Source organism: Desmodus rotundus, chromosome 3 (assembly GCF_022682495.2).
Source record: "Desmodus rotundus isolate HL8 chromosome 3, HLdesRot8A.1, whole genome shotgun sequence".
Lineage (NCBI taxonomy): Eukaryota > Metazoa > Chordata > Mammalia > Chiroptera > Phyllostomidae > Desmodus > Desmodus rotundus.
In genome coordinates, this window is record NC_071389.1 from 21,381,908 (window position 1) to 21,408,466 (window position 26,559).

The following is a 26,559-nucleotide window of genomic DNA, read 5'->3' on the forward strand; positions in this document are numbered from 1 at the left end:
CCTGAACTCAGCAGAGAGGGAGCCAGTGTGAGGACTGGGGGAGTGGGAGGAGGGGAAGCAGGCATAGGTCCGTGGTCAGGAGCAGGGTGGACACAGCTGCAGTGGGAGGTGATAACTCTAAGATGTCCCTTTGCCAAGAATGGCCTTTGTGTGGGGACAGCAGGAAGACCTCCCCTCCCCAGGGTCCCACAACACATGGGAGCTGGTCTGAGCAGAGTGCTCGCACACTTGACCATGGCGCTGCCATTTACTCCCTGTGTGACTCTAGGCAGCCCACTTCCCCTCTCTGATCCTCGTTTGCTCATCGGCAAAGTGGAGAAGAATGATAGTATCTGCCTTGGAAGACGTTTGTGAGGATTCAGAGGGTTAATACAGGAAAGGTGCTTAGTATGATGCCGGCATACAACACGCAGTTGATAAGATGATGATGATGCTATAAAAACAAATCCTCTACATTCTGTTCCTGTAGCTATCAAAAAAAATTTATGAGGAAAAATAAACCAAGACCTGCTCGGAGCACAGGGAAGGAATTCACTGTCAGGCCACAGTCTGAAAGATTGTGAGATCGGAATAGAAATACATGGAAGACACACTCGCAGCAGCAGAGACTCCCACCGAGGCCGCTGGGACAAGGAGCAGGCGGGCTTTAGAGCCAGCACCGTGCCTGCTGTCTGAGGGTTGGCAGGCTGGTATCGGGGTGAGTGTCAGCTCTCAGGGTCCACATGTACCTGCAGGGCTGCCCCGCCCCGGTTCCCAGTGCACACACCTGGCCTTTGGCCCTGCTCATCCTGCCTTGTTAACCTGTGCTCAGTCCCCAGAAGTATGGACCCTGCTCCCCACACCTCAGCCCTAAATTGCATTTTTACTCCATCCCCTGCCAGACATGACACGTTTTATAAGCTGGAAGCCTCGATGCTGCATTCTTAGATTCCAGCTTGCTATCAATTTGGCCAGTGGTGGGGAGGGGGGACCTCACCCTGAACCAGCTTTAGGACCTACTGCCTCTTGGGCACTGGTCAGTAACAAAACCCAGCCCCGGTCCCCCGCTGCTTCCACCCTGTCCCGTATTTGAGATCCCTGCAAATCTGGGGACTAGGCTCCTTGCTATGTCCCATGGGACAGAAGCATAAAGGGTCACAGCAGGACAGGAAGAAATGAGCAGTGACCAGAGTGACAAGCTCTGCTTCAGACACAAGGGATCAAGGACTTGTGACATTATGACCATAAAGTCGCTGATACACATGACAAAGGAGAAGAGGGATGGAGGCATCAGCATCAGCAGGAGTCAAGGTGCTTCCAGCCACCAGCAATGGCTGAGTCTGGGCAAGGGGGGACTACCTTCAGTGCCTGGGAAAGGCCACCATGTCCTGACCCAACACCTAGTGCCAGGCGTGCCTCTGCCTGGCACCCTCTCCCCTCTCCTCAGCTCCACCTGCCATCCCGCCTCCCCGCACCCCTGCCCAGCAGTCTCTCTTCTAGCGCCCCACTTATTTCCATCAGAAAGCTTATCAAAACCTATGTCAATTTGTTCAATTTGTTTAGTTTCTTTCTTCATTTACTTACTAGTCTCTCCTACGAGAGGCCACACTGGGGAGAGATGGAAATGTGTGTTCTTTGTTCCCCTACTGTTTTCCCAAAGCCGTTGTCACCCCTGTAGGGTAACCACATGGCCCAGTATAATTAACACATTCAATGGTGGCCTCCAGCGCCTGGCCCGATAGGTGCTCGGTGCCTATTTGGGGAATGAATGACAGCGTGAACACAGGCAGCGGAACGCTACCGTGGTTGGTGCAGCACATCCTGGTCCTTGCTTTCCTAATCCCCTGGCCCGGATCCCTGTGGACCGAACCCTCATTAGTCACCACCCGTTGGACTCTCCCCCGGCTGGTCCCAGCTCCTCTGTATTTGTTCAGATGCCCACCCCTCCATCCCCCCGCCATGCTGGACCATCAGGTCATCTTCGCAGGGCCACCTCTGGCCTGCCAGAAGCCACAGGCGTGGCTGGAACAGGCCCTTTGGATTTCACCACAGCTGTGCCATGAAGAAGAGATGGAAAGAAGAAAGGCAGGAGAGCACAGGTGCCAGGGGCTGCGGGTGAGGACCGTACAGGAAAGCCCAACTGAGGTGATGCCGTGGAGGGCAAGGAGGGTGAGCTAGGCAAAGGCCCCTGGCCAGGTGCGTGAACGTCCTGTGAAGAGGATCTCCAGTGGGACGCTCAGAAACAAGACTGCGGGACAGACTGACGAAGAAAGCAGGGACGTTCTAGGGAAGTGGAGGGAGGAAGAGTGTGGGCAGAGGGGAGGGGAGGGACAAACGGGTAGGTGTGCAAGACAGTGATTTTTTTCATTTGCTTTTGAAGAATCAAAGTAACAAAGCCTAGGCATGGGCCATGGTGAAGGAGCAGGGGAGAGGGAGGTGCAGAGAGAGAGACACACACACAGTCATTGGGGAAGAGTCCAAGTGGGAATGCACCTGAGAGCCGGGGAGGAGCGCAGTCTCGAAGAGAGAAGGGCAGATGGAAATCTGGCAGGTGTCTGAGGCAGAAGGGCCCCCATGAAGACCTCAGTAAGATGAGAAGTGAGGCCTTCTACTGTGGGTGGGACCAGCCACATGATGGGTATGGCCCCAGGCAGAACGAAAATGTAGACTCCTTGTTCAAAATTATCAGCAATTGTAGGATGCTGATGGCAGAATACTAACCCAAGCGTGGGCCCTTTCCGAGCACAGGACCCTGTGTGACGGCGCAGGCCCTTGCTGTGCACAAAAACGAGAAGGGGAAGATGTCAGGAGACTGAGAGGTTTGGAGGGGCAGAAGAGGCATGTGATTCTGGATATAGGGCAGAGGAACTGGGGTGGCCCACACCACGGGGGGAGCCACGGCAGCCTGTGCAAGACTCAGAAATGGCACTGCCCAGCACATGTCTGCAGCTCCAGGCACCCTGGAGGCGCATGGTGGGCGTTATCTGGGAATTGAATCAAGGCCTTTCCCCTTCAGTCCACCTTGACCAGCTCCACACCAGGTCCCTGATCAAGGCTTTCTATGGCTTCCCGGTGCCTCCATGAAAATCCAATTCCTCCACGAGCCGGCTTTAAATCCATTTTCCCAACAACTGTTCATCCTCTATGTGCTTGGCAGGATCACGTGTCTGTTTCATGCAGACGCCAAGCCTCACTTCTCAACATCCCCCCAAATACACCTGGGGTGGCCCCTCCTCCCAGCAGTGGCTCACACTGTGCCCCTCCCTGGAACACCCTTCCCTTGCCCCACCTTCCAGCCAAATCAGATTGATAATTTGAAGCCCAGCTTGGGTCCTTCCAGGAAGTCTTCACAGGTAAGATGCTGCCTTGTGACAACTCTCAGGCTATCAGCGGTCCCGTGTCCCTTTAGGGCCTCTGAGCGCTAAAGGGAGCCGGGCCATAGGAGGGGTTGAGGGGGTCTGTCCTCGTCCCTCTCTGCTCCCACGACACCGAGCACCCAGACACCATGCAGCCATTTCCTGGCTGAGAGGATGAGGGGCAGGAAGGACTCCAGGAAGGCCGGATTCCCCCACTAGGCCAGGACAAATAAAGGGGGGTGGGGGGGATGCAGTTATAAAGCCGGATCTACAGTATGATCCAATTTCGGTAAACTCAATGTGTAAGTGTATGGGGGTGTCTCATCAGTGCTTCCTTTGGAGTGGCTACATTACAGAGGATTATTTTTTTAGAATTGTCCTTTAAAATAGGCTGATTTTCCAAGTTGTCTATAATTAGGATATATTTATACAATGAAAGCATACTTACCAAAGAAAGGGAAGGGGAGGGACTGGGAGGCTGAGGAGGGGAGGCACTGGAGGAGTCCTGGGGCGGGGTGCCGCTCCCTGCCCCCCACCCCTGTGCACCCTAGCAGCTGGCACCCTGGGTGCCTTCCCCTCCGGAAGCCACAGTGCTCGGCTCCCAGCAACAAGTGTAGGACGTGTGCAAGTCATGGGCTCCCGGTTTCTATTTTCTTCCTCTCCCTTCCATGTCATATTTTGTAAGAATCTAATTTTAAACTCTCCAGATGACATATTTTTGATCTCCTCAATTGATTCTTTGTGGAAATGGAATAACAGAAGTGCAGTGTATCTTGTTAATGGGATGGGATAAAAAGGCCTTGAAGGCTTGGAAAGCAGCCACTGGCCAGTCCCCATTGGCCGGGCCTCACCTTCGTGCCCCCCACCAGCTCCCACCTTCTGCTTCTCCAGGAAGCTGAGATGCACAAAGGCCCCACCCACCTGCATCCCCAAGGGCTGGAAAAGGCAGCTTTTTGCTGCAGTTGGAGGCAGCTAATTAATTGCACAGGAAACTGTAACCAGTAGGTAAGGAGGAGACCTGGGGGCAGAGGGAAGCCCACAGTTGCTGGCATTACAGCAGTGGTCCTGAGCCAGGGGAAATTTCGCTCCCGCCCCCCAGGGACATTTGTTAATGTCTGAAGATATTTTTTTTACTTCTGCAAGGGGGTGGAGTGCTACTGGGCCACAGATGCTGCTAAAAATATCCCACCATGTGGAGGACAGCACTCCCCCACCCCAGTGAAGAACTATTCAGCCCCAAATATCAGCAGTCCCACTGTGAGAAAGCCTGTCCTACAGATTCTCACGCTGGTAGCAAGGTGACCCTCGATCCTGACCCATCCTCCAGTTACCTGGGCACTCACCAAGGCTCTCTCACGGCAAAAGACAACACCCTGGCTTCTCCTCGGCATCGAGGGCCATCACTCACCGCTTCGGCCCATCTTGCTGTTAAGAGTGGGGCTCAGAAGCCCAACTTCCTGAAATCAAATCCCAGCACTACCACTTACGAGTCACTTAATCTCCTTGTGTCTCAGCTTCCTCATCTGTATAGTGGGGACACCTACCTCAAAGGGTTTGATACAATACTTCAAGGAGCTCAGACATGTAGAGCGGAGCCTGGCACATAGCAAGTGCTCAATAAATAAGAGCCATGAATACTCCCCAGGTGTATGAAATGGATCACTGCACACCAAACCCCCCCGTGACTGCTCTGCACCCCCACCACCACACACAGGGGCACGCACACTTCAGTGCTGGCCCCCACAGGACCTCTCTGAGTCCTGACAACATGTCATTATTATTGCCACCCATGTGCACAGCCAATGGATCAGAACTGTTGTCCCCATTTTCCCAGTGAGGAGCTTGTTGGCTCAGCTGGGCAAGGGGACTTGCTTCAAGTGCCTCCATATGTGGGAATGGGAACAGGTTGGGGATTCTCCTTCACCAGGGAGTCAAGCAGGACAGATGCGGCTCTTAGGACTTTCAACTCCCGGCCTTGACGAATCTGAAATCAACCAGAGCACCCTGCCGGGGCCTGTTCACTTCAGTGGGACCCAGGAGCTAGGACTCATTCACAATCCAACAGACCCCCGGGACGTTTTTGAGACAGCAACATTTGGACCCAGGCGAAAAATAAACCCTTAAACCTTCAGCTATTTTATTACCAAGTAATACATGCAAGTGGAATCCTGGGGGTGTCCATGGCATACACGCCTGGGAACAAGAGTGGCCTGTGCATCCTGACACTGTCGCTTTAATGTGGATGCTTGGAAATGGCCAAGCCAGGGAGTCCTGCAGAAGAGGGGTCAGGGGTGGACAAGATGGGGTGAGGGGGACAGGACCATGCACACGAGAGCAGAGCAGGAGAACCATCCCAGAGGGCAGGGCAGCCGGCACGGGAGGACAGCCCCGGGGTTCTCTGCGTCTGGCTCTGGCTCTGCTGTGGCCCGTCCTGCTCTGTGGGCCCTGCCCCTCCCTTGCCTCTGCAGGGCTCTAATGCCCTCTTCTGTGATCCCACAACTGACAGTCCCCAGAGAAGCAAAGAGACAAAACAGACTGCAAAAACCAATGCCCAACCCCACCCTGCAAAATGCCACTCCCCAAAACACTCCTCTTTCCCAGGGGTCTCCTTCTCTCCCTCCCTCCAGCATGGTGTTCTCTGTCCTGTGAGAGTGTCTTCTAGGTTTCCAGAACATACCTTCCCATGCACAGCTCTGCCTTCGGGTCTCCCAACCCTTTCCTTCCTTTCCCCTGCTATCCTCCTGCTCTCAAAGGTGGGGCGGACTCTGCTGGATGGGCAGAGAGCCCGCAATGCCACATGGCAGACCCCATCCGGCCTGGGCTAGGGTCAAAATCTCCAAGGAGTGCCCTTAGAAACCATCCCCCACATCTCTGCTTTTGTCCTTCAGTTGGCTCAGGTTCAAGGGCACCATCCAGTGCTCTACTAGGTGGCTGCAGAGCATACAACGCGCAGGCTTCCGAGTCAGCAGACATGGGTTTAAGTCCATTCCTGGGGCTTACAAGCTGCTTGAGCTTGGGACAGTGACTTGATCTCCCTAAACCTCAGTGTACTCATCTGTACAACGAGAGGATAATGCCTAACTCATGGAATTATGAGGAGACGAGATAATTCACAGATAGTCTTAGTACTATGCCCAGGACACAGCAAATGCTCAGCTATGGCCATCCACGTGCACAGCCTCTAAAGCAGGAGTTGTGAGCCTGGGCTCATCTAAAATTGGTTGCGTGGATATTTGCAGGAAAGAGTCTGGTGATCTCCAGAAGTTCAGACGGGTCCCTGCCGAAGTGAGGACTTGGGACAACACTGCACAGTGGCTAAGACTGAGTTTGAAGTCTGAGGCCTGCGTCCAAATTCTGCCTCGGCCACTCGCTAGCCGTGTGACCTTGGCAGTCACTTCACTACTCTTCGCTTCAGTTTCCATCCACAATATGGAGATAATGACGACACCCACCTCACAGGGCTGACAAGAGCAGTAAATGACAGTGATGTACACCTACATGCATTAGAAGACCGCCAGGCACATATATGTGATGTGGTGTGTGTGCGTTTTATACAAAACACACACATACATACCAAGTCGTATGTGTGTGTAATTGCATGCATTGATTTTTGTTATCAGGAACCACTGCTCCAAAGCCAGCTTTTGATTTGCACCCCCCCCTCGCTCATTCCCTCCTGTTTCCCCCTCTCTGCCTTGGAACTGCCTCTCCTCAGCATTCCTGCCTGCTGGCATCATGAAACACCCTCTAAGTCAGAGGAGGGAAGGGGCAGAGGATGGAAAGGAGGGGGGAAGAATCAAAGTTTGGGGTTTAGCATCCAGCTTGGTAGAGTGGGGTATGCAGTGAAGCTGGGGCCTCAAGGTCAAAAGGTTGCAGGGGCCTGGGGCCCCAGTCTGACGTGGAATCAGGGGTCAGAAACAGAGTCAGCTGCTGGGAGAAGTGGGCTAGTGAGACTCAAGTGGAGTCTAGGCCTGGCCTGGGGACCCTGGGCTCAGGGCCGCTGGAACCTAGCAGGGCATAGACCAGCCAAGGGCTGGGCACAGCACAGCACAGCAGGCACCTTCGTGCCCGGGGTGCCCGGGTCCTGGGCCCAGGATGCGAAGCCCTGAGCCACGCTCTGCACAGTCAGGCTAGGCAGGACAAGCGCGGGTCTGAGGGACAGCACTGTCAGCCGCTGGGAGGGAGTGGCGCGGTGAAGAGTGATACTCAATAATCAAATTAAAAACATCACAAATTCCTGGAAAAGAGACTGAAACGACTCTGCTCTGAAGGGGCGGCAATCAATGGTATTGGCGGGCCCATCGTGCCCGTGTAGATTTATGGGGAAAGGCGTGCTGGCTTCCTCAGCCAGCAGAGCAGACACGTTCAGGGATAATGGGCTTACCCCACCAGGCTCCGAGTGGGCAGCAGAGAAGGCTGCCTCCGGGGATGGACTCCAGAAATGACCCTCCTCCCTCACACAAGATTTCCCTCAATGGCTAACAGCCCTGCATAGCAATTACAGGGAAAACGTTGAGAAATGTATGTTTACTCAACTATATGCTTGATCGGAATGAAAAACACATCATTAGCCAGAAAAGTAGGATGCAGACAACAGAGCATTATTTGCAAATGATCAACAGTCCTGAGCATCGAGATAAACATGGGCAGAAGATGTAAATCTGGACAATGAATGCCTAGTTCTATTTCTACGAGAACAGAGTTCTTAAGTCCTTCCTGGCTGGATTCATTCAAGCCTGGGTCTTCATTCTTACTCGGTTCCTCTCCATTTAACAGACTCTACAAAGGAGGGGGTAGGGCTTGGATGTAAGCAACCCATATGCTGCCATGCCAGACAGCCAGGGCCCCAGGAGCTGTGGGAAGGGTGTCGGCCATGACTGGTGGTGAGGGCAACACCAGGGAGCTCATTGGAATTGCAGAATGTTGGGCCCCAGCCCAGACCTGTGGAATCTGAACTGGCACCTCCACAAAGTCCCCAGAGGACTTGCATGCACATTGAAGTTCGCAAAGCACCCACCAAGACTGCTATCAATCTTCCAAAACCCCAGGGCACCCGTGGCCCACGTAAAATGAACACTTCCTTCTTTAAGGTGGTTTAAAATTTCTAAAAAGTAAATGAAGGCTAATCAAAGCAATGGTGGTTGTGAGATGTTTTTTGAACTGCCCGTGCCCCGCCCCCCCGCCCCGCCCAGACGATTGGATGGGACACCACTGCCTCACCTCCAGGGGTAGTGGGGAGAGGAGGTATGTGCCCAGGGGAAGAATCACTGATCTAAAGAGAATAGCCCGCACCGTACAGGTGGGGTGGCTGTAGCCCAGAGAGGGGTGGCCCTATGATTTCCAACTTCCGTACTGATTCTTCCAGAAGCAGGAAGTTCGGTGCCTCCTGAGGGAGGGAGCCCCAACTCTAGGCAGATACAAGGGTTAGAAATGATTTAGAATTTGCCCCCGTCACTTCCATTTCACAGCCTGAATGCTGCCATCTGATGTCCTCTCCCCAGGCCTCTGACATGCCCCTTAGGGTCCCCTTTCCCCAAGTAAACCCCAAAGTCCACCATGCAATATGAACTAAATAAACCCCTCTTCATCCTGGTCATTCTCTTTCGGACCCACTTCAGTTTGTCAAGGTCCCTCTGGGGGTCTGGGTGGGGAGGGAAACATTTAAGCTTCTTCCTTTCCTGTACCTTTAACTTTGTATCCATTAAAAGTGCATTCTTATTGCAAAATTAACACAACTATGTGACAAAACGTTTTTCAATAAAGAAGATAAAAAAATCATTTATAATCCAGCCATTCTAATACCTATCTCATCAGCATGCAGCAGTCTTTTCCACCTGAGTGTATGTTCTTCACAGTGATATACACGATGCACAGACAACTCTGTGTGTGTGTGTGTGTGTGTGTGTGTGCGCGTGCGCGCTTCTTTAACTCAACGCTTTGTTTCCGTGACTCAAACACTTGTCCATGCTGCAACAGTCTGGGCGGTCATCCTTAGCCCCCCCCCCCCCGCCCCGTCCAGCGAATAACTGAGAGGTTAACGCAGTCTCCTGGGCGGTTTGACCAGTTCAGAAAGGAGAACAGTTTCTTCCACCAGTGCTTTCAAACGGCAGACCCCCCCACACCGTTCATCCCGTGCCCAAAGGAGGTCAAGTCCCCTCAGCTTTTAACGAGTGGAGCCACCTCTTCCACCCTGTCTTGATGTCACCCACTTTAGAGGGGCATAAACACACAAGGCATTCATTCATTTACTCATCCCGGTGGTGGTGGTCTCTGCGTGCAACAGAGCGCAGGGAGGGGAAGGGGCAGACATTCGGAGAGGGCCTATAACAGGCTGGACACCAGGTATACATGCATCAGCTCGTGGCATCCTCTCAATAACTCTCCCCCTTTGCAGGTAAGGAAAAGGAACAGGTGGCTGCCCCAGGTCACAGAGCTAGGATTCAAAGCCGAGACTGCCTGACTTCAAAACCCCTTCCGAGTTTATTTGTTCGTTTATTATAGAGAACACATTGAGACCTGACAGACGGAAGAGGGGTTGGGGGAAACAGGTAAAATGGGTGAAAGGAATGAAGGTATATAAACTGCCATTTATAAAAACAGTCACGGGGTGTGAAGTACAGCACAAGGAACACAGTCGATAATGTTGTGACAACTGTGTGTGGTGTCATGTGGGTGCTGGACTTACTGGGGTGATGACTTCACAAGGTCTATAAATGTCTCACCACTATGTTGTACACCTAAAACTAACACAACATTGTGTGTCAACTGTACTGAAAACAAACAGACACACACACTCCTTCTGAGTTTCCTAAACCCACACCGGGCCCAGGGGAGGCTGTCTTTCTCTCCTGACCCTCCGAGGGCGCCAAGAACTTCAAAAGGCCATTAGGGGCCACTCCCAACAAGGTGCTTCAATGGTTTCACAAAAGAAAGATAACAATAATGGATTATCACCTGTTCCCAGGGGTGTGCTCACCTTTGGAGAAAGGAGGGAAGGGGCACTTTGCCACAGAAGCACACCTGCCAGGAGCATGCTTTAGACCGGAAGTGTAATTGCGACGCCTTATTTTTCACTGGACCAGCTCACAAACATTTGTGTGATTGAAACCTTTTCAGGATCCGTTCTGACAACTGAGTATCCGGGAGGTGACTCAATCTGCTTCTTGTCGCCACCAGACTTTGAAAACGCCACCTCCCCCTTCATAATTACTCCAGGCAATCAGCACCAACTGATCAATCAAACAAAGAAAATTGCAGGTTTGAAGCTTTAATTAAATCTATCCGGCACTATCTAATTAAAGAAAATCTTTACTCTTCTACGTACTCCAAAATAGAAGGAACCCACTCCTCCGGAGCTCTGTGTATCCTCTGCCATATTGGGGTCTTCACCCAGCTTACGTTGAAGCAGCAGCACAGTGGAGAAAGACAGGTAGTCCATCCTCCTTTCCCTTTGGCCCAAGTTCAGGTAAATTCCCGTATGGGGTGGGGTAGGCTGTGGAAGAGGAATCACACCTGTGGTAGGGTCCCTCTCATCCACAGACGCCCTTGCGAACCAATGGCTCCTTGTTCAGGCTGCCTTCCTCCCTCCATCACTGGATCAGCAGCCCACATGGCTGGACAGCACGGCTCGGAGAAGGGATCCTGAGAACTTGGCTGCCTCATCTCAACTTTGTGCTTACTCCTAGTACAGAACCCCAGCTCTGTCCTCTGCAGAATGGGACAGAAAAAAATACCTATTGGATTCCTCACAGAGGTGAATCACACAATGTGTCTGGGAAGCTTAAACAATCAAACAGAACTGGGAGGAGCAACAGTGGGCACCCAAAGGGTGGAGCCCTGCAGCTGGTGGATTTTCCAAACCCACCCTGGTCTGCAAAAACCCCTCGTCTCCCTTCTCCCACCTACCAAGAGCCTTCACAGATTTCTCGCTTTCTGGACTTATCTATGGACTGTGATGAAGTCCCGTGACGACTGAAATACGGCCGTACAGCTGGACTGCTGGAGCCGGCGTCTGTCATCTTTGCCCTTTGCTGCGTAGGGTTTACATGGCTAAGGCCCACCGTGTCTGCGAGGTGGCTACAGGATGCTGGAGAAGACAGAGGCTGGATGTACCTCTACCCATTGGCCAGAGCGTCACAAAGCTACCAGATCACTAGCTGAGTGCCCTCTGGGACAAGATCGAATAGGGAAGGCAGGAGCCAATCTATAGGCGCCCTTCCTTGTTAAGGCTGCTTGATAAGGCTGCCACTCTTATTAAGGGACGAAAGTGGCAGTGGTGATGGGGAAGAGGGAATCAGGAGGGACGGGGAAAGCCCTTGTCAGGTGCAGGGAAGCTCGCCTACATAAACCTCGTGAAGACATTTTCTCCTTCGAGCAGGACAGAAGACACCGTGCTGCCAGGCTCCAGGGTGCTGAGCGGCATCGTGAGCTCAGAAATCAGTGCTACGACTTCACCTCCCAGACTGGCCTGTGCTCGTACATCTTCACTGCTTCATCACGTTACCCCAGGAACCCTGTGAGCACAGCTCCTGGGCGACAGGTGCCATACGTGTGCCTGAAGTCACCAACGAATATGTTTCCTCGCCCGTAAATCTCCTTAACAAAACCTGCTGGGCCCGGAGAAAGGAAACACTTGTAAGACATACAGCCCAATGCAACAGGTGTCCTGGAGTCACCTAACAGTAGGTGGAGACATCAAACTCACCTTGTTTCAAGTCTTTACTCAAAGGTCACCTTCTTTGTGACAGCTTCCTTGGCCACCCTATTAAAATCTCGCCCCTTGCACACCACACCCGCTCCCTGGTGCATGTTTTCTCCACAGCGCTAATGCAAGCGCCTTCCCCACCAGTGGGATCTGCCAGACTGAAGGCCAAGGGAACTGCCCGTAATCACTGTTTTCTAGCTAAAAACGTTGTTTCCCACTGGGTTACAGCTTAACTGCTATAAATGTATCCTGGACATGAACAGTTAGTAAATGGATGGTGGGTGGTGGGAGTCAGGTGGAGAGAAAAGTTCCAGATAAGCACGGAGAGGAAGCTAGAATGATTCATATGGTCATGGATTAGAGCTGCAAACTTTCGTATGAACTCGTGTTTAGCTGAAAATGGATACAGATGGATGCAAATAAAACTTTACAGGTCTGTGTAGATACACGGGTGAGTATACACCCATCTATCTCCTTGTTTCGTCAGCTGAGAGGGTCTAGAAGCGATGACACCCCAATAATAATGAGTACACCCAGAGCCAGAGCTTGGTTCCTAAGACGATTTTACCACTGAAGGAACCAAAGCTCACGGTGCAGAGAGCTGTGGTAAAACAGCAGCAGCGGTAACACCGATAACAAAAACTGGTAACAAAGGGGAACGTCAAAGGGAACAGGAGCCGTGTCAAGAGCTCCCAACGGCCAAAGCTGCAACAATTTGAGCGACAAAATAAATAAACTAGCATTGGATTATAACCCAGAGTATAACATAAATACCCATGAATCCATACTGATATAATAAATTAATAAATGGAGGAAAATAGGCAGATTTCTCCTGCAGAGGAATTCCAAGTAATCTATGTAGACACTCTACCCTGAAGATGAAGCGTGACTCTGCTCCAAAGGTGTGGGCTGCACACTGACTTGCTTCCAGAGACGACAGTACGGAGGGGGAATAACTTTACAGTGGGGAAGGCTGGCCGACACAGCCTCAGCCAGGTGATCAAGGTCAACATCAACAGGGATGAGTCACGTTGATAGCACGCATCCTTGATAGGATGTGATGAAAATGCCGTCTTCCTTCCAAAAGCACTCCATTCCAGTCTAATCGGAAGGAAAACATCAGACACGTCCCAAACGAAAGGACATTACCCAAAATTCCTGACCAGGGCTCCTCGAAATTATCAGTCATCAAAAACGAGGACAGTTGGAGAAACTGTCACAGCCATAAGGAGCCTAAGGAGACAGGACAACGGAACGAAATGGGGCATCTTGGATGGGGTGCTAGCGCAGAAGAGGGGCAGTCGGTAAACATGAAGGCAATCTGAATAAAATGTCCATGTGGGCTCACGGACTGTGGCGGACAGACCGTACGGATGTAAGGTGGCAACGGCAGGGGGGTCTGGGGAGGCTATGGTAGCAACTCTCTGTGCCACCTTCGCAACTCCCCTGTAAATATAAAGCAATTTCTATTTATTTTAATTAAAAGTTGATTGCTTAACAAGTGAAGTAAAAGATCCCTGTAGTTCTGGGATTGAGGATAGACTGAAAGTGACAAAGGCAATAGCAGAGAGACCAGTAGGAGGCTGCTGTGATAATCGAGGCAAGAGGTGACGCTGGCTTGGGCCAGAGTGGAGGTCGTTGGAAGAGGTGGGCTTTGAATAGCACAATAATGTTTTAAAAAACTAACATTTACTGAGTGCTCACCATATGACCAGCATCTTCACATACCTTATGCTTGTAGGGTAGCTGAATCTTTACAACTTCCCTACAAGGTGGGTGCTACCTTTTTTCCAACTTTGTAGTATAGAAACTGTGACTCAGAGAGAAGTGACTTCCCCACAGTCACACAGCCAGTAAGAGGCAGAGCATGGACTTGAACCCCAGCAGGCTGGCTCCAAAGCCTCCCTCCTCACCACCACCCCACACTGTGCACTCATGTGGGGCTGCGGGGGATGGGATGGGGGTCAGCACTACAACCAGAGCCACAATGTGGTGCCAGGAAGAATCCACCAGAAGTCAGGAGCACGAAAACTGCTTCAAAATATATCACATCTCTAGGGCGGTGGCCTAAATTGTAGGCACAAAGGATAGACCACCCAGGAGCTTCATCTCCCCCAAAGCAAACAAGACCAAGTGTCAACTCCAGAAAGTTAAAGGATTCTATGGAATCCTCACCTACCCCTAGGTTCTAAAATAAATTCCTAGATACCACGACTCAGAGTTTGCAGTGGCTAAATACCTAAGGAGACACTAGCTACAAAGACAGATAAACCCTGGACTCTCAGAAGTAAGTTTGTGCACAAGTTTATGTCTCACTTATGTAACATCCAGCCAATCAGTGGCAGTTGGGGGAGGGGTGCATTCTACTTCATAAAGTCACCCAGGCATCCAGGCTTCTTCCATTTCCTGTCTCCAGAGGAAGTAAAATAGAAGTTCACAGGGGAGCTTTTCCGGGCCAGGCCTGGGAGGGGTGTCTATTACTTCTGTCCCCTTTCTACTGACCATTAAGCTACCTAGATGCAGGGGAGCAGGGGCTGGGAAATAGCGTCCCTGGCTGGGCAGCTGCTTCCCACCAGCAACTCTATGCCATGGAGGAGAAGCAAAGATGATGGTGGACAGTTAGCTTTCTGGGCCACCCTGCTGAACAGGCCATTGGAAAATAAACCCTGATGCTAAAGACAAACGATGAACTGTTGAAAGAGCCGAGGGCATAACGGCCCAGGGCAGACATAATCCGAGAAGATGAGGAGCATTTTATAGTCCGTCTGCAGGCATCTCCGCCATCACTCCATCACATAATCTCAGAGCTGGAAGGAGCTTTGGAGTTCTGCTAAGCTGAAGTCTTCAATTTAGAAGTCAGAGAATGAACTGGCCCCGAAAGGAACAGAATCTGGTGAAGATCACCAGCAAACCAGTGGCCGAGCTGGGACGGAGCCCAGGGCTCCTTGCGCTGGGCGCCACCTCTTGTGGCAGTTCAGACCCACCGAGGAAGTAATACATTGGCTCTTTGTTCACTTAAAAATTGAGAATTGGTTTTTTCTCTTTAATTCTAAGGGAAGGAGAAGGTCAGCACTTCGGAGGTATTATTTGGGTACCATTTCTCCTGACAAAGAAACAGAGTAAAGTCTAGAATTACATGTCCAAACCTGCCTGGGTTACCAGAGTCCCTTGCATAGCACTTTCTGGTGTCCCAAAGGTTCAAGGAATAAGGGTTAAGGATAAAGAAGCAGATACTTTCTTAACCTCAGCAACAGCCCCGTTGGCCGCCAGCTGCAACAAAGGGGTAGAGGAGGGTCAAGGAGTGGCCCGCTCCCTTCTGGGAGGAAGTCACACCTTTGACCAACACCCGGTGACACTGTGGGCAAGACCCATCATGGGGAGGGTGGTGGGCAGCACAGCCTTTTGGCCTGAGACTCAGGCTCCAAGGGGCCTTAAATTTTGGCTGCTATTAACTAGCATACTTGGCGAACGATCACGGTAAGGCTTTGCTACAAAAACAGACTTTGTCCTTGAACCACAGGATCCCACTGTGAATTGAGAGATTGCTCAGGACCCCAACACTGCTGCCCACCTGGCTTTGTGTATCACCGGCTGCCAATGCCAACCCCCACCATGTCTGCCCACACCCACCCTTTGGCATCAGGTGACGGAACACATGGCAGCCCCTTAGGTCACTGCAGTTGGTGTCCCAAGCCCTGGGCCAGGCAGACCTTACTTCCTCTCCTTCCGCAACCTCCTTCATCCCCGGTATGGCTGTGCCAACCTGTGTGAACTTGGGTGTCAAGCAGAATTGAGGAGTTTGAATACAGCTTCCCCAAGTGACTCAGTTCTTAGTGACTCCGTTCTCTTAGCCATCAAAATGGAGGTCATACTTCCTACCTCTGAGAGAATTGTGAGGATTACAGGAGATATGGCCCAGAAAGCACCTGGTATGCAACAGGCAAATGTTTATTCCACCCCCCCAACCCTCCTCTCGGTCCATCTGAGTCATCACAGCTCATGGTTCAAGGGGGTAAACAGAATGTCCCTCCCACGGCCCTGCAGTGCTCCTCGACCCAGTACCGCTCTGCAGAGGCTGTGGGCCCACGGCAGGTGCCAGTGACCTCACGGGGAGCCTCAGTGAGCGCCCAAAGCTTTGCCTGGTGAAAGACCGTGAACAAAGCCAGCGGGGGTGATCCAGACAGATGGGCCGCTGCCCTGTCCCAGGCAGCCCTGTCCCACAGGCTCTAGCCTCTCCACTCTTCAGCTGACGCCATTCCTTATTAATCAGAGATAACTTTCCTGATTAAATACTAAGCTCCTACCAACAGGTTTGCCTCCGGATGGCAAATCTGCCGACATTTAGGATGAATCAAACATATTTACTTTTCAGATGTTAGGGGTTTGATAAAATCCATAATGCCTTTGGCCTCAAGCTCTCTTCCTATTAATTATTAAACCCTTGTGTGTTTCGAGGGTAATTGAATCCATGTTTCTAATTAGTTTACACTTAATTCATCAGAACAATTTTTAAAGGGCTGATGGATGTCCCAATAAGCCTCATGGGCAGTTTAATGAATCTGTAGTTAAAGAGAAATTGGACACCAACCAAAGTGTTAGCAGCGGCTACCTCCAGGGAGCGGGCTGGGACAAGAAGGCACTTGTGTTTTTTCCGCACGACGCACTGCTGCCCGGCTCGACTTTTTAAAAGTCGTGAGTTCCTGTTACTTCTACTGTCTTAAAGAAACTGCTTAACAAGGAAAATGGAATGAATTTTTTAAAAAGGAAATAGAATCAATGCAAATGAGTCCCAAGCAGTGAGCAGGCTCCTCGGTGTGGGGAAGAGAGCCTGGTTTCAGGCTGTAGGAGACCCATTAGCCACGGAGCAGCTTAGAGAACTTAAGACACTAAACCCCGTAAAGAAAATTAATACCATCCATCTCATGGGTGTGTTGTTGGATTATTAGATAACACTTGTAATGCCTGGTTAAGAACTTGTGGTGGCCTCTACTTCCCTTAGGGTACATCACCAGCTCCCGAGCATGGCATAGAGGACCCTGGTGATCTGGCCCAGCCGTGCCCCCACCTCCACATATACCCCACCCACAACAAATGCACTGTCACTGAGCACCTGGCCTTTCTCTTGGTTTTTGCCTGGGCCTGTGCACATGCTATTCTCTTGGTCTGAAACACTCCGGCCATCCCTCTTTCCATGCCCTATCAGGGATCACTTCCTCCAGCGAGCGTTCATTCACTCCATAAACATTTGCCGAGTACCCACTATGGACCAGGCCCCGGAGATAGAGCGCAGAGGAAGACAGAAACAGTCCCTGCCGTCAAAAAGCTTACAGTCTTGTGGGAAATATGCATAAATCAAATTACCACACACACACACGCACATGTAAAACCATAAGGGGTGGCTGGAGATGATCTGAGGGGCTGTCATCACAGGAGGGTGTGCAGGCCGAAAAGTAGGGGTGTCTCGGAGGACTGCCTGGGTGAGGGAGTGACAAGTGAGTGAAGATAAGAAGAATGATACAAAGGGGCAGGCAGAGGGAAGACATCTGGTCCCTAGATCAGAACCAACAAAGATCTACGCAAGGCTAGGTCAGGTTCCCCAGTCACAGCATTCTGGACTGTCTCTGCCTCTTTGTTTGCCTGTCTCCTTTAAGAGATCAAAAGCCCCTTAAAATCAGAGGCTGCCTTGTTAGCTGTTGTCCCATCCACACTTGGCGTCCCTGGCAGGCATCCAATACAGGTTGAATAATTAACAGTGAAGGAGTGAAAGACTGTGTCTAGCATGATGGCTGACCCATTACAGGTGTCCTGTGTCATTATTTCTTCTTTGTCCTTTCTCTGCTTCAATCCTAAACAAGGATGCTCTCTCATTCCCGTGGGTCCTTCCTGCCACCTCCTGTCCACAAGCGCTCATTCTCCAGGAACTCTGGGGAGAGGACCCTCCAAGGACAATCCCACTGATGTACAAGGCACACTTTCTAAGGAATGCAACAGACAGGTTCTTTAGGGGCTTCTGTGGTGACACATATTCATAAGAAGTCGGTAAATCTGGCAAATTGGTGAATCTTTTACAACTTCCAAACAGGTGTCTAATGCCCGTTGAGTGAAGTCTGCAACCAGCTCCAAATGACTAACTGCATTGCACCTTAGGCTGACGACAGAATGTGCGTTGCCAGTAATTGAGGGAACGAGTCCTCGTGTTTCCCGTAACTTGAGCCCAAATGCCTAAATTAAGGGATGCTCAGCTGTGCTCAACTGGTACAGTCATCACCAGCGCCCTATAAACCCTCCAATATACAGTGATGCAGTTTATTAGCAATGTCTTCCTAGATTATGTTCGCTGGTGTTCCATTAGAAAACTTCATTCCACGTTAAACTGCAATGTAGTCAGACGTCTGCCAGCTCGGAAAGGCCATCTGATCGTGCGAAAGCAGAGATGCGGGGATTGTTTCGGTAATTCATCCAGGCAGGGCTGACCCTGCGTTCTCCGGAAAGGCTCTTTGTTCTTTCCTTGCTGATTTCCAAACTCTTACAGGCTTCCCAGCCTTCAGGACCAGCTCCTACTCCCACTTCCCACTCTGATCCATTATGAGAAGAATCTGATCAGCTCCTATTGTAAATTTAATTTCAACCAGCCAGACGCTGCCTTCTGGCACCCTGGGACGCTGCTGCTTGTGAATAGCTCTAGATGAAATGTGAGATGCTTTCAAGAAGATGGCTGTGAACTCCTGGTGGAGAAAGGGGGTCGCTGGGAGATGAATGGCGTCTGCATATACAACAAGCTGTGCGCCGTGTGCCTGTTGGCGCCTCTTCGTGAACGATGCCAGGTGCAGCTTCCAGTACCTAGCGTCGCTGAGAGTTCTCCCTTTCTCAGAGAAGGAAACTGAGGCTCGGATGGGTTGGCTCATTTGTCCGAGGCCACTGACATAGAAATGAGTCCAGGTGTGTCTAACACTAATGCCTTAACTCCTCAATCACCTACCTCAGGGTCCCTCAACCTTAACACCACTGGCATTGGTGGTGGGGGGCTGTCCTGCGCAAGGCAGGGTGTTTCACAGCGTTCCTGGCTTCTCCCCCACCCCCGGATGCCATAGCCCCTCTCCAGTCTAACAGCCCAAACGTTTCCTGGGGCTCAAAATCGCCTTCAGTGGAGAACACGGCTCTACCTCCTGACTTATAGATTCACTGAGTGTGTGTGTCTTTTGGCTTAATTGTGTTTCCTTTTTTCCTACAAATATATACGTATTCTTTCTGTTTCTATCTCATCACAGTTCAAATTGTTTACACATGTTATTTAATTTAATCATCACCAACTGACCTATGAGGTAGATACTGATGTACCTACTTCATAGATGAGTATACTGAGGATAAGGGTCAGAGTGACTTACCAATGGCAAGTGTCTGGGGAGGAGGTGGGACTCAAACTCATGTCATCCTCCTGCAAGGTGTCGATTCCGCTCATGGCTCTGCCACAGCGAAACATGGGAGAAGCCTTAACTCCCAGCCTCAAGGAGCTGAGAGTCCAGCCAGGAGGGAAGCTTGTTGCTCACCACACAACCCGTGAGCAAGCAGCTGGAGAAAGGTGAGTTGAAGGGGGTTTGGAATTGAGGTGGGGAGGTGACTCTTCTACCTCATGCTGGAATGCCTCCATAAATTAAGTGAAAACAGTCAGTATTGGAAACACGGGAAAAGAGAAATGCATTAAAAATGTACAAAGAGCATATTGCAAAACTTATTCCTGTCCAGTTGTTGGCCATAAACAGAGAAAGCGCCAAGTGATGCAAGCAGAGAAAAACTTACGGCGGCCTCCTGGGGGGTTCTGCCCCACTGCGGGGCTACCAGGGGATCAGTAATGCCACCCACAGGGAATGGCTCCCCCAACCCCAACGCCCTCCTCAGCATCTGTCCTCCACTTGTGCAGCTCCCTAATCTAAATGTTTGAGCCGCAGAAGAAGTGTCAGGACAGGCACTGCAGCCCTCCGGAACAGTCCCAGTGTGTAGGTCCCAGGAACAGAAGGGCAGGGGAATGTGAATCGTGTTTACGGAGCGCTAAGGGGTCTGTCCCAGGTGGCTCACATGCAGCCGCCCTGTGAGGCAGGTCGGTGTCACCTCCGTTCTCTCGGTGAGGCTCAGAGCAGCCAAACCTCACACAGGTCATAGAGCAAATAGATGCAGAAGAGAGCTGGGTATAAATCTAGGCCTGCCTGTCTGCACTGTACGCTACTGTCTCCCCCAAAACACCGTGAGGGAAGGTGACCTGCCTGTTCTGCTAGATGATGGAAGGATAATGTCAGTGCAACGAACGCACTGGTAGGCTGTGAGAACACATTTTCCTGGAAACTGGAATTCACTGCACGCTGATCTGGCTCAGTAGCTGCTTCTAAATCAGCCACTGTGGAGTCACCCTCCAGCCCTTCCTTTCTTTTATTCCCACTCCACAGCATCTTCTCTCCTCACTGGCATCAACCCACCCTTGACTCCAGGGACAACCCTTTCCCATAACATCGCACAGATCCTCAGCACCGTCTCTCCTCATCGTTCCCGGGCAGGACCACCACCTCCTGCCTGGCCTGGCAGTCACCAGTCCGCCCCCCCACCCCCCTGAGCATGCTCCACACTGCAGCCAGACTGTGCCAAACTCCTCCGCTCACACACCTGCATTAGAAGGGCACCTACCAACACCTACAGCAAATACCCTGCGTCACGGAAAAGACTGAGTGTTTTGAGATCAGGAACAAGACAAGAATGTCCACTCTCACCACTTCTGTTCACTACTGTGCTGAAGGTTCTATCGAGTGCCAAAATTGTTTTTGAATAAGTGCAACTAGATTGGAAAAGAACTCGAACTGTTTTTATTCGCAGACACAAAAAACCCCATTAGAACTGTTAATAACAAATGCAGCTAGGTCATGGGATACAAGATCAATAAACAAAAATAAATGGTCCTGGCTGGTGTGGCTCAGCGGATTGAGCGCGGATCTGCAAGCCAAATGTCCTGGTTCAATTCCCAGTCAGGGCACATGTCTGGGTTGCAGGCCAGGTCCCCAGTAGGGGGTGCATAAGAGGCAACCACACATTGATGTTTCTTACCCTCTCTCTTTTCCCTCCCCTCCCTCTAAAACTAAACAAATAAAATCTTAAAAAACTAAATGGTATTTCCAGGTATTATTAGATATTATCAATACATAATTCAAAAATTAAATTAAATTAAAAATAATTCTACTCACGATAGCATCAAAAAGAATAAAAATCTTAAGAGAAATGTCCAGTTCAGGATGGAGAGGCAAGACAGTACGTTAGCTTCCCTACAAACTAACCCCCTAAATTCTCATGGAAATAACCTAAGGTATACAAAAAGAAAGACTATACATGTCCATGGTGGAAACTAGGAAAAAGAGAGACACCCACGTGCTACAAAATCCCTCAGGAATTTCTGTAAGGTGCAATGCCAGGAAAACCCGATTAAGAAAAAGGCTAACTAGACAAGATGCTGACAGAAATACAGTTTAAAATGTGTTCTGAAGAAGTCACTTCAACCTAGTAGAATAAAAATCACAGAAAAAGCAAAGAAAACTTACACTTGAAAACAGAGAAAATAACAGTAAGAGGTTTAAAAACACCAAGTATTAAATATTATACAAATAGTACACACAAGAGCAAATACATACCAGTCATCACCAAAAAATGTGAGAGAATTAAACTTTCCTGTTAAAGAGTCAAGACTCTCAGGAAAGATTTAAAAATAAAAATCCAACTCTATCTTAGATTAGGAGATACATCTAAAATGATGACATAGAAATACTAAAAAGAGAAATTGGCAAAGAGGCACTCAATGAATGCAAACCTAAAAGAAAACAAAGGTAGCAATATTAGTACAAAAATAGAAGTTAAGGCAAAAAAATTGGGGATAAACATAATTTTTATATATATATATATATATATTTATATATATATAATTCGCTCTGGAGATCTAAAGTTTAAAAATACATGCTGAAGAGCATAGCATCAAAATATATAAAATGGCCCTGGCTGGTGTGGCTCAGTGGTTGAGAACCGGCCTGAGAATCAAGAGGTCGCCAGTTCGATTCCCAGTCAGGGCACATGCCTGGGTTGTGGGCCAGGTCCCCAGTGCAGTGTATGGGAGAGGCCACCACACATTGATGTTTCTCTCCCTCTTTTTCTCCCTCCCTTCCCCTCTCTAAAAATAAATAAATAAAATCATACACACACACACACACACACACAATAACAACTTGGAAATAAAAGGAGAAATTGACAAGAACAATAGTGAAAATATAAAAACAACACACCGCTTATCCTCAACAAACATCATTTAGACAATAAAAATTAGAATTAAATTCTACTAACAAAACTTTTCCCCTTCAACCAAAGAATCTACGTTCTTTTCAAATACTCATAGAATATTTACATAAAAATAATCTTACACTGTGAAAATAAAGTCAACAAATTCTCCAAAGTAGAAATCATAACCTAATCATGATGCAATACAAATGGATAATAATTTTTTAAGTATAAAAATATTACTGGAAATTTTGAGGGAAAAAGCCCCTAGAGTCAAGGAAAGAACAAAACTGCAATTAGAGACTCTTTCTACAATACTGACTATCCATCAAAATTAATGGGATATGGTCAAAGTCGTACTTAGGGGGAAATGCTTCTTAACGTTTTTATTATCAAACAAGAAATAATGAAACTAATTCAATCCACAAAATCAACAGAAGAGCAATATCAGCCTAGGGTGAGTAGGAGAAAAGAATGAATAAAGATAAAAAACAGGAATCAGTAAGTGAGATAATAGGGAAAGAGTAAAATTGATAGCCCCGGAGTTGGAACTTTTGAAAGACCAAATAAACAGGCAAACTTCTGGCAAGACGAAGTGAGTGCACAGACGCCCAGGAGCGGGTGCGGGAACCGGGACACGATCCCAGCCCCCGTGGAGATAGAATCGTTTCGGGGGCCAATTCTGCCCCGATACCCGGACAACCTCCATAAAATGGATGACTTCCTAGACAAACATACATAAAGAAACTGATTCGTGAACATAAAAAATTTCACAAAATCCCAGGGGTCCCCACCACACACACTTGCTCTCCCCTCTACACGCCCCAAAGAGTGTCATTCCAAAAAGGAGCACATTTTCCAGGCTGTCTGGATTATCCTCGGGGTCATTTCCCCTGGAGTGTCCTCCAAGGTGTGACACAGCTCCTCTGCCCCAGGGCTGCTAGGAGACAGAGCACTTTCTCTGGCCCTGCCCTGGCTGAGCTGAATGCCCTTGGCTACTTCTGAAATAGACCGAAGTGAGCCCATCAGGAAGATGACAGAGGTGGAACCCAAGCAAGGATGCCCTAGTGAAGGTCCAAACACTGGGAACCTCCCCCTCAAACATGGCTGGCTGACCAGAGGGGGCTGGGAGGGGGCCAGGTACACAAGCCAGGGCCTTCCCTGCCAGGACCACCTCCCTTGGTCACGAAGCCCCACCCTTCTGGGCAAGTCCCATCTCTGGCGAGTCTTTCAACACTTCACTCAGAGCCAGCAAACCACACATTGGAACACAGAGGTCTGACCATCCACGTATGGCCTCTGCCCCAGTGGGCAGAATTGGAAAGTCTGCCTCCAGCCATCCACACCCCAACCGAGCACCTCATCAGCCTGATCGGGCGTTTTATCTTTCAACAGTCATTCAACATGCATCGCAAGTCAATGCAGGTGCCCTCCACGGTGTCACCGAAGCTCAACCTCTGATGTGAGGGCTCGCTCCCCTGTGACCTCCTCCAGTCTCATGGCTTCAAGCACTCTCCATCAGTCCCAGTCTCCCAATTTAATCTCCAGCCCCTTGTCCTTGAACTCTGAACTCACATAAACGCAAGCCCAGCTTCACCACTAGCATATAACCTCTATGAAGACAGTGGCTTTGATCTGCTCACTGCTACATCCCCGGCACCCAGGCTAGTGTCTGGAGCATAGCAGGTGCTAATGGGTGGAATATTTGTGGAATAAATGAGGGAAGGCGACTCCAGTCCCTTCACCCAAGTTTCACTGAACACTTACTGTGTGCCAAACCCAGCTGAGCATCAAGGGAGACGGATAAATCCAGTCTTGTCTGAAAGAAACTCCTAGTTGGGGGGCAGGGAGCCCAGACGCCCCCACCTCTGCTGCAGGCTTGGCAGCCTCACCTCTGCACTGCCCAGAGAGGGCAGCTTGTCCAGAGAAGAGGGGTGGGGCTGAACTGTAAGTGTTGCTTGTGACCCTAAGGACTTGGCAGGGAACCTCTCATTCCTGTATCATTAATTAGCACCCCAAGCTCCTCAGGATTTGGTTGGTAAGCCATTAACCCTTTGGCTTCCTGGGGAGCCCAAAGCCTGGATGGCAGGACTAGGACAAGGCTTGCAATGGAGCAGGGCAGGCCAGAGTCAACAAAACCTGAGAGCAATGGCTCTGGAGCCTTTACCTGTGCCCTGGAAAAGTCTGCCCTTTCTGCAGAGTGGTAGCTTCCACCTTTGTCTCCCTCTTCCATGTGACCCCCGCCTCCTACTTGGGAGGCGGCTCAGGGTTACAGGAAAGCAGCCTCACCTTCTCCATTGTTTTCCACTCTTCCATCGACTGCAGTGGGGTTTGAGAGAGTGGGCTCTCCCCCAAATTTCTGACTGTACACCCTCCGCCAAGGCCACACAATGCAAGGCAAATTCCAACAAGGCATGAATGGTTTCCAAGTATAACAGGATGCAAGACACAGCCACTATTATTACTAAGACACACTTCAACTCATATCTGATGGGTTCAAGGGGAGAAAATTAACTTCTGTGTGTGCAAAGAATATACACCAACAGATATACAGACATATACCCATAGGCACACAAAATCAGTTTTCCGTAGAAAAACTTGAATTTCTCTATAACCCTTTTATGTCTTCTGTCCCATCTTCCCCAACATCCAACTCATCAACCCTGCCTATTAGGTACTTCTAAGCAGGAGAAAGGAGCTGGGAAATGTAAAGAAAGCAGAAGAGTTGAGAGGGTGGGCCTCCTCAAACAGAGGTCTTTGCTGATGACCATAAATCTTTCACCCCAGTGGGTTCCTCCTCTCAGCAAGCTTGGCCAGGGCCCAGCTGCCTGCTCTGGGGAAGAGGACAGGTGGTACCTGGTTCGCAGGTTCTCTGGCTGCGGTGGGCCGTCAAACACCGACAGGACATCAAAGTCTTCTTCCAGGGCGAAGGACTGGAAGACGAGCTGGATCCTGTGCTGGTCCTCTGCGGTGATGGTCCACGTGCAGTTGGCATAATTGGGGTAGCCGTATGGGAACCCTGGGCTCTCAACTGTCCCATTGGGACCCTGCAGTTGGAACGTGCAGTTCTGGCCTGAGAGAGAGAAAGGGAGCAGGTCAGTGAGGCCGAAGCACTCCTACAAGCTTCCAGAGGGACAGGGGCACCGTGCTAGAGATTCATGAACCACTTCTCCAAGTGCTTCCCCTGGGCCGGCCCTGCGCTCGCCACAGAGGGGGAAGGTGGGTGGTTGACACGGAGTGCAGCGTGTTGTGCCAGGCGTAAACGTGCATCGCTGTAGCCAAGCCTCCAAACAGCTCTGTGAGGTAGGACACCAAGGCTCAGAGACAGCGAAGTAAAAGGCAAGCAGGCCGGGCAGATCGTGGACTTCCCCTTCACATCAGATGCCAGAGAGACAATTTCAACCCTTCCGCATCTCCTGCAGCCTGCTGACTCTCCAGGCCCTTCATCTCAGCTCCTGGCCTCTCCTCTCTCTCCCCAAGAAAATGAAAGCTACCCGTGGGGATCCCCAGTTCCAAAGCCATCTAGCCTGCCCCACGCTGTCTTCCCTCCTCCTACAGAAGAACACCTCTCCTTTGATCTAAACATTAAGGACAACAAAAAAGGGGGGGTTCTACGGAGAGTAACCTCACAGGGTGATCTGTTCAAAAACTCCTGAATGCTGGGTAGCCATGCTTCAGGCCTGTAATTACTGTAATGAAAGGTTTTTATCTTTGCCTTAAGCAAGCCTTGCCCATTCTTTCTGTGCTTAATACACCTTTGAAATGCCTCTTTTCAGACTCCTCTGAAGAAAAACCACCCTCAAGAGAGCCCATATTCTCGCTGCCCGGTAATCCCATCCCTGCCTTGCTTTCTCCTGCCTTCCTGCAATCTTCCTCATGTTCCCTAATTCCAAATGCATAAAAGAGGCTGCAAACTGTCCTTCTAGGAAGCGTTTTCTAAGTCTGTTGAGATCTTGCTTCAAGACAAATCCTCTGGCTCAAATAAAAAATTTTTAAAATTATCTGTGGATCTGGACACGCTTATATCAACAACGTAATCTTCCCACATGCCCTTCGGATCCAATCCCCCCTCTTCTTCATGAGCATTATATGTGCTTCTCTCTTCTCCATGATTCAAACACATGCTCATGCGTTGCCTCTCCACAAGAACCTTCCTATTTTAAATGTGCTCAAGACTCCACCACTAAGAAAACAATTCCCCACTCCACTCCTCACCTCCCT

General features: G+C 50.1%; 1 protein-coding gene across 1 annotated transcript in view; it reads right to left on the reverse strand.

Annotated features, from left to right (window-relative positions):
• Positions 1-26,559, reverse strand: part of CSMD2 (CUB and Sushi multiple domains 2) — a 548,714-nt gene that overhangs the window by 466,682 nt on the left and 55,473 nt on the right. The window contains exon 2 of the mRNA XM_053921210.1: positions 25,195-25,411. Coding sequence (XP_053777185.1) covers positions 25,195-25,411 — 217 coding nt within the window. The remainder of the gene's footprint in view (positions 1-25,194; positions 25,412-26,559) is intronic.